The sequence below is a fragment of the Blastocystis sp. subtype 4 genome (assembly GCF_000743755.1).
Source record: "Blastocystis sp. subtype 4 strain WR1 chromosome Unknown seqid_0406, whole genome shotgun sequence".
In the NCBI taxonomy this organism is placed as follows: domain Eukaryota; class Bigyra; order Opalinata; family Blastocystidae; genus Blastocystis; species Blastocystis sp. subtype 4.
Window position 1 is genome coordinate 1 of NW_014569141.1, and position 6,934 is coordinate 6,934.

The following is a 6,934-nucleotide window of genomic DNA, read 5'->3' on the forward strand; positions in this document are numbered from 1 at the left end:
AGTAGTATCGATCACAACCTTCTCAGTATTCATAGCCTTCTGAGCGAACTTGCGAATCACATCCATGGCACGAGGAGCCTTTCTCTTGAAAGCACTATACGGAATTAGTTTCACACACATCAAGCAATTCAATAATAATAGAAAATCAATCATGTCATGGCACAATCACGTACACCTTATGGCAAGCTTTGTGGAGGTTAATCGTATAGTCACGAGTAACAGGAACCATTTCCTTCTTCTCAGTGCTCATTATTCCGGAATATATGGAGAGTTTATTGAATCCCAACAAAAGAACAGTGGAACCCCTGGATTTCCTAAATAGGAGTGTCTATTAGAGAAATCTCTTTCTTGGGGTATCCAGATTTCCTCTCATCAATTTCTTGAAACCTATTGAAGATAAGGCATCAACGTAAGTGGCGAAGAGTGAGATTACTGACAACAAGAAAATGTTAACTGCATGATACATTAAAACTGTAGCAAGTCCTCTTCATCCTCATCAACAACAGGCACAGGCGCTGTTTTGTTGTACTGTCGTTCAAATTCGTCGGGATCGATATCAAAATCGCAACCACCACAATTCTGGAGGAAAGACACCGCTCCACTGAGGTTCGTTAAACAATAGCCTCCTTCGGACAACAACTCATCTGGATGTCGGAAACGAGAAATGAATTCCACAGTAGACGGAAGTTTAGGAATACCAGATTTGAGTACAACATAAATGAAAGCAGGAAGGAAGTCGTCTGCTCCAGCATCATTCTTCTTCCCACTCTGGAGAAGTGTTCCCAGAGTTCGACAGGCATCAATAATACAATCTAACTACAGATGAAAGCAAAAATGCAAACGAACCTTCTCAGCAGGAGACACTACAGAACTAATCTCTTGCAATTGCTCCGAAACTTGTTGTAGCACTTCTGGATGTTGTTTGCAAATACTAGAAACATCCAGATTATCCACGGTAAGGAACTGCAGATAGGAGAGTTTTTCACTCAGATCATCGTCCTCCTTCTTCAATTCTATTCGTACCGCTCCTAACGTATATCCACGTAACTCGTCAATCAAGAGCTTTTCCACACAATCTCGTGTGTCTAGTTGACAAGCCATCAGTTTCACCTACTTCGTATTCCTTCTTCATTCACACCACGCCAAGCTTTGTGCTTCTGGATCTCAGCCATCAAGGCATCAGTGAAACTGTGAATACGATCTTCGATAGGCTGATGGGACACTTTCTTCTGTGTATCTGGTGATATGGGAGCAGGTGTCACTGGTGTGATATGAGGAACACTAGCATCACCCTCTCGCCTACATATCATTCATACAGTGTATCGGTACGGAGAATGCAAAGGGGTTTCAATATACTCAGGAGAAAGCAAGTCACTGTACATCCGACGTGTCTCCTCACAGAAATTGCTGACAGCATCACGAAGATACTTGGCATCATTACGACTAAATCGCTTGGTGAAGTCTCGCTGACGCTCACCCCATTTTCCTAGAGGAACTGTGTCTTCCTGCTGTTTTACAAATTGGCTAAACTAGATATGAACACTACAGAGCAATAGTACGAAGCCTGAAAGGTTGGTTTGAAGCATGTTCTGGAGAGTGCCCGAATCATCGGAAGGAGTAGGTGAAGACGGGACGGGAGATGTGGGAGTAAACAAGTCAGGACGACCTTTTACAATCCGATCTGTAAAGAGTGCCTTGATGCTTCGCTCCTCCTCCGTCTCCACATGTTCTGTTCGAGAGGATTTCATTGCACGCTCCTGTACCTTGCGGATTGCACTTGCCATTGTTTGAAGTGACTTCTTCAGTACAACCGTACCCTGAGAATAAGACACAAGTCCACACATCAGCCTACTGATTCTTTCTTCGGCTCTTCTTTTACTGGTTCAGGAACTACTTCCGCGAGTTCAGCGGAGCCAGGAAACAACGGGGGTCGATATCCCACTTCAGTAGGTCTCTGTTCTGAATAAGGCGTTGGAGGTTGATATCCACTATAGATTGAAAGATAGGAAACATTCAATACACTGTCGGAGGGACATAACCGGCTCCTCCAGAAGGGGCACTTGGTTGTTGGTAAATTGGCACTCCACCATAGATAGATTGATTGCGATAGATAGCATCCGAATCGTAGTAGGTTGGTTCCTCAATCGCGTTCTGCTTCTTTCTATGGATAAGACACAGCTATATACAGAAAGTAGTACCTCCTGAACATTGGATTAATGCAGATACCAATCGAATGATCGAGAATGCTTCAAACCGGAGACCACGGTTCTTTCACATTCCTGACAATACCTGTCAAGATTGTTCGGAACAAACAAAACGAAACGAATAAAAGAAATGAAGGTTCCTCAATAAGAATTTCCATTAAAGCGACTTCCGTTTCCACCTCGGTTCCCACCATAATTACGATTATCTCGATTGCCACGGTTCCCTCCATAATTCCCGTGTCCTCCACGACTATTTCTGCCTCCACGCATATCACGACCTCCACGTGGACCAGGAGCTTCTCTACTCATCAACCCTTCATAACAATCCCACAGTTCTCGTTCCTTCAGTTCAGGAAGTACAGTGCAAACAGAGAACTGAGAACGATTTCCATGTTCCTTAATGTAGTCCTCGAACAAAGGCAGATACTTGTCCTCCACATCAAACACAGCTCCCTTCTCATCCTTCGTCATAGTAATGCCTTTGATGGAGGCTACAGCATCTTCAGGGAAATAACGACGCAGAGCTCCCCACACATACGACACGGTACGGAATGTATTGAAGGAAGAGTATTGGAGTGTAGTATATCCTACGTTCAACAGAACACACAGAACATACCATCATGAGAGGTAAGAATGGAACGCGAACTGATTTTGCTTGTAACACCCACAGCAAGACATAGACAACGTGCAACAACAGTAGTCACATCTTCGTCACGATTGACACATTGCTCAGCCAAATCATGCATCTTCTCAAGAAGAACTGGATCAATGTGGTCCATCTCCTGCACGAGACGTTCTGCTTTTGCTTTGAGCAAATCTGTCGGTTGAGGAGCCCCAATACGAGTGAAAGTGTTGCCTACAGCTTTCTCAATAACCTTAACTGTTGCTTCCTGTTGAAGACCTGTTGTAAGAGTGATACAGACACCCTTCTTTCCAGCACGTCCGGTACGACCACTACGATGAATGTACGTCTCCACATCAGCACGACCAGACTTCAATGAAGGTGGCTCACGATTGATAACAAGAGTAATCTAGAGATGATGCACCAGACCTATTCCTACGCCTTGGATATCCAAACCTCGTGCTGCCACATCCGTTGCAACAAGACAACGGAACTTACCATCCTTGAAATCTTTCAGCGTCTGTTCACGAGTCTTCTGAGGAATATCTCCATGTAAAACTCCAGCCTAAAACTCATGATGAGAAACAAGACATACGATTCCTCGAAGACACTCCTCTCCAGCTAATTCGTTACAGCTTTTCTTCATATCACAGAACACGATAGAACGTCCATCGACTCCACAGTATACCTCAATCAAATCTGCAATTACCTTCCCACGCAGATCCCAAGGACAACGCAATATCAAGTGTTGGACATCAGATGAGGCCTTTTCCTTTGCTGATACTAAGTCCACCGTCACACGATCCGGATGCATATACTTGACCATCACTTCACGAACCCAAGTAGGAATCGTCGCACTGAAGAGCAAGACTTGAATACGATCAGGAACAATCCGAGGTCCAGTTACCTCACCTCCGCTCTTTATCGCATATTCCACAACCTTCTCCACATCCTCGCTGAATCCCATATCCAACATCCGATCTGCTTCATCCAGAATGAACCACTTCAGTTCGCCCAATTGAAGATTTCCTCGTTCCAGATGATCCAACACTCTTCCTGGAGTACCTACCACGAACTCAACGCCTCGACGAAGAGCACTCTCTTGCGGCTCATACGGAGCACCACCAAACCTAGATGTTCATGAAGAACAAAAAGTGTACAGACAAACGGTACGGAGATGAGGGGCTACCATATGGATTTGCTCATCAATCTGTTGAGCCAGTTCTCGAGTAGGTGACAGAATCAATGTCAGAGGAGCTCGAGATCGTCTTGGAGGTGTTAGACCCAACTTATAGATCTTCTCAACAATGGGCAGGGCAAAAGCAAGGGTCTTTCCTTGACCCGTTGGAGCACGACCAATAAGGTCCTTTCCATCATAAACAGAATCAAAAGTTAGAGCCTGAATGGGGAACAACTCGCTAATACCTTTGGAATTTAAAATGCCGATTGTCTCCGGAGAAATACGATAACGGTTCATCGAATAGATGGACTCCTCCTCTGCAGCATCCATAGAACGAGTGCGGATTCGCTTCATAGGAGGTTCTTCCGATAACGTATTGTCCATAACAACATTAGAGGAAGGAATTTGGGTAGATGATTGGTTCGTTTCTGAAGACGATTTCATATTCTGTGATTCGGCATACTTCTCTGTTGTATCACTTCTGTCAGTCCTGTCGCTCTTCTCTTCTCGTTTTTCTCCTAAGACCATAATCCACCATTCATTTTCATCCTACGTCGCTCTTTTCGATCTTCTCTCGATCTCTTATGAGATTCCGTTTTATGACTATCGGACTTAGGCATTAGTGAAAGAGATTATGAAATAACTTCGTCGTTTATGTAATTCATTATCATGAACAGTATGAATAATACCAAAAATGGAAAAAAGAAACACTATAAGAGATTGTTGGAGTTGCATATATGATAATTTGGATTTGTCAATTTCTGTATAACTCCAATTTCGATAGGATTCAAATAACAAGATGAATGATATAGCATAATCCGGATTATGCCATAGACAGATAACGAAAAACGAGAACGAATGGAAAAAGACAAAACAATCAAGAGATGATATATATGGGAGAAATAACAAATGGTATAAAAAACTACCTCTCGAAACGAGTGGCTGAGAAATCCTAACCTGTCCTTTTGGTTCTCCAAGACAAATAATAATCAATAACAAAAACATGAACGCCCAGAAGCAAGTCAGCGGAGGACACACCTCTCTTTTCGTCGGTAACCTCGACCCTAGTGTTACTGATGTGATTTGTCGTAGAGTGGTTTGAATTGTAGAATGACCTTACTATGGAGTTCTCTAAGTACGGAAGAGTGCTTATGAGTCATGTCGTTATCGATAGAGTGGGTGCTATTTGTTTTAGAGTGAGAAGTTAGGAAACCAAGCAGTCTCGTTGCTATGGATTCGTGAACTTTGGTACTACTGAGGAAGGTAGTGTTGGGTCAGTAGAGTGAGGTGTAGCTGATAGTGCCCTGACGAATGCCAATTTCTCGGTTCTTAAGGGAAAGGAGATGAGAGTGATGCTTCAGCAGCCGAAGTTCAAGTCCACCACGAACATCAAGGGAAATCTGTTCGTCAAGAACCTTCCTGATGACATGGATGGTAAGGCTCTTCTGGACAAGTTCTCCACCTACGGAAACATCCTGTCTTGCAAGGTCTCCTACAACAAGGTGAATGGCAAGCCTCTTCACTACGGATATGTCCACTTCTCGGATCCTGCTGTTGCTCAGAAGGTTCTGGAGGACATGAACAAGGATGTGGTGAATGAGGGTGATATTTATGTTATGGAGTACGAGAAGCGCAATACGGACAACTCCGCTGAGTGGACGAGCTGCTACGTTGGCAACTTCCCCAAGAGCTGGACGAAGGATGATCTCCAGAAGCTCTTTGAGCCTTTTGGAAAGATCGCTTCTGTGGCTGTGAGTGTCAAGAGCTATGATCCTGAGAAGGTCCAGGGCTTCGTGAACTTCTTGACGCATGAGGACGCTGTGAAGGCAGTTGAAGGACTTAAGGACCACGAGATTCCCGTTGAGGGAAGCGAGCCTCTGAAGCTGTATGTAAATCGTCTGCAGACTCGTGAGGAGCGTCAGCGTGCTAACCAGGCTGCTTTGCTCCAGAAGAAGAAGGAAGAAGTAGAGCGCACGAAGGGTCGTTTCCTGTATGTTGGCTTCGGTAACGAGGTGGTTACTATTGACAACCTCAAGGCTATTTTCTCTGCCTTCGGTAACATCGAGTCTTGCTCTATCGCTAAGGACAAGACCACCAAGGAGCTCAAGCCCTTCGGTTTCGTGTGTTTGGATACTGTGGAGAATGCTCAGAAGGCTGTGAGCACGTTGAAGAGTGATCCTTCGAACAAGCTGAAGGTCGAGCTTGCTCAGACTCGTGAGGAGCGTGCTAAGCTGTTGAAGGAGAGAAGAAAGACCCAGTTCGCTATGAGCAATATGTACAGTCAGATGCCATTCAGCAACATGCAGATGAATCGTAATCCTCGTAAGGGTCGTATGATGCCTATGCAGGCTGGTATGATGCCTAACATGCCTATGCAAACCGGTATGATGCCTAATGTGCCTATGCAGACTAGTATGATGCCTGGAATAGTTCCTGGTATGATGCCTAATATGCCTATGCAGCCTGGAATGGGACGTGGAATGGTGCCTATGAATCCTATTATTAGTGCTGAGCAGAAGATAATGACTCTCAACCAAGTCATGAGTACGATGCCTCAGCTCACTCGCGAGGTTGTTGAGAATCTCTCCGATGAAGATCGCCGCAACACCTTTGGAGAGCGCATCTTCCAGCTCATTTCTGCTATCAATGATCCTCGTGTCAGTAAGATCACTGGTATGATGTTGGAGTTGCCTGTGGAAGATCTGCTTCTGATTGTCAATAATGCTCAGGAACTCTACAATAAGATTTGCGAAGCTAACGAAGTTTTGGATCAGGCGAACACGGCATAAGCTGTTATTGATGTTTTCGTCAGTTTGTTTGTTGAATCTAAAGTGTCTTGTTAACCAAATGAAGTCAGAGTTTGTTAGTAAAGAAACAATCCAACTAAACACAAGTAGAATACTTCAGCAGCAGGGACATGTTGACGGG

The 6,934-nt window shown here is 44.4% G+C and overlaps 3 protein-coding genes across 3 annotated transcripts; 1 reads left to right on the forward strand and 2 right to left on the reverse strand.

The window, feature by feature from the left end:
• Positions 1–465: 465 nt before the first annotated feature.
• Positions 466–1,784, reverse strand: JH06_4673 (guanine nucleotide exchange factor VPS9; the record flags this gene model as incomplete). Its single annotated transcript, XM_014669799.1, has 5 exons — positions 466–816; positions 847–1,085; positions 1,115–1,299; positions 1,330–1,529; positions 1,560–1,784. 5 exons carry the CDS (start codon positions 1,782–1,784, stop codon positions 466–468), a joined length of 1,200 nt encoding a protein of 399 aa, XP_014525285.1.
• A 561-nt stretch (positions 1,785–2,345) lies between these two features.
• On the reverse strand, positions 2,346–4,390 carry JH06_4674 (hypothetical protein; the record flags this gene model as incomplete). Its single annotated transcript, XM_014669800.1, is given in 6 exon segments — positions 2,346–2,505; positions 2,518–2,791; positions 2,821–3,235; positions 3,266–3,391; positions 3,422–3,956; positions 3,987–4,390. The coding sequence occupies 6 exon segments, from the start codon at positions 4,388–4,390 to the stop codon at positions 2,346–2,348; spliced, it is 1,914 nt and encodes a 637-aa protein (XP_014525286.1).
• A 619-nt stretch (positions 4,391–5,009) lies between these two features.
• JH06_4675 (polyadenylate-binding protein) lies at positions 5,010–6,795 on the forward strand (the record flags this gene model as incomplete). Its single annotated transcript, XM_014669801.1, has 4 exons — positions 5,010–5,054; positions 5,116–5,181; positions 5,215–5,269; positions 5,300–6,795. The coding sequence occupies 4 exons, from the start codon at positions 5,010–5,012 to the stop codon at positions 6,793–6,795; spliced, it is 1,662 nt and encodes a 553-aa protein (XP_014525287.1).
• Positions 6,796–6,934: the final 139 nt, after the last annotated feature.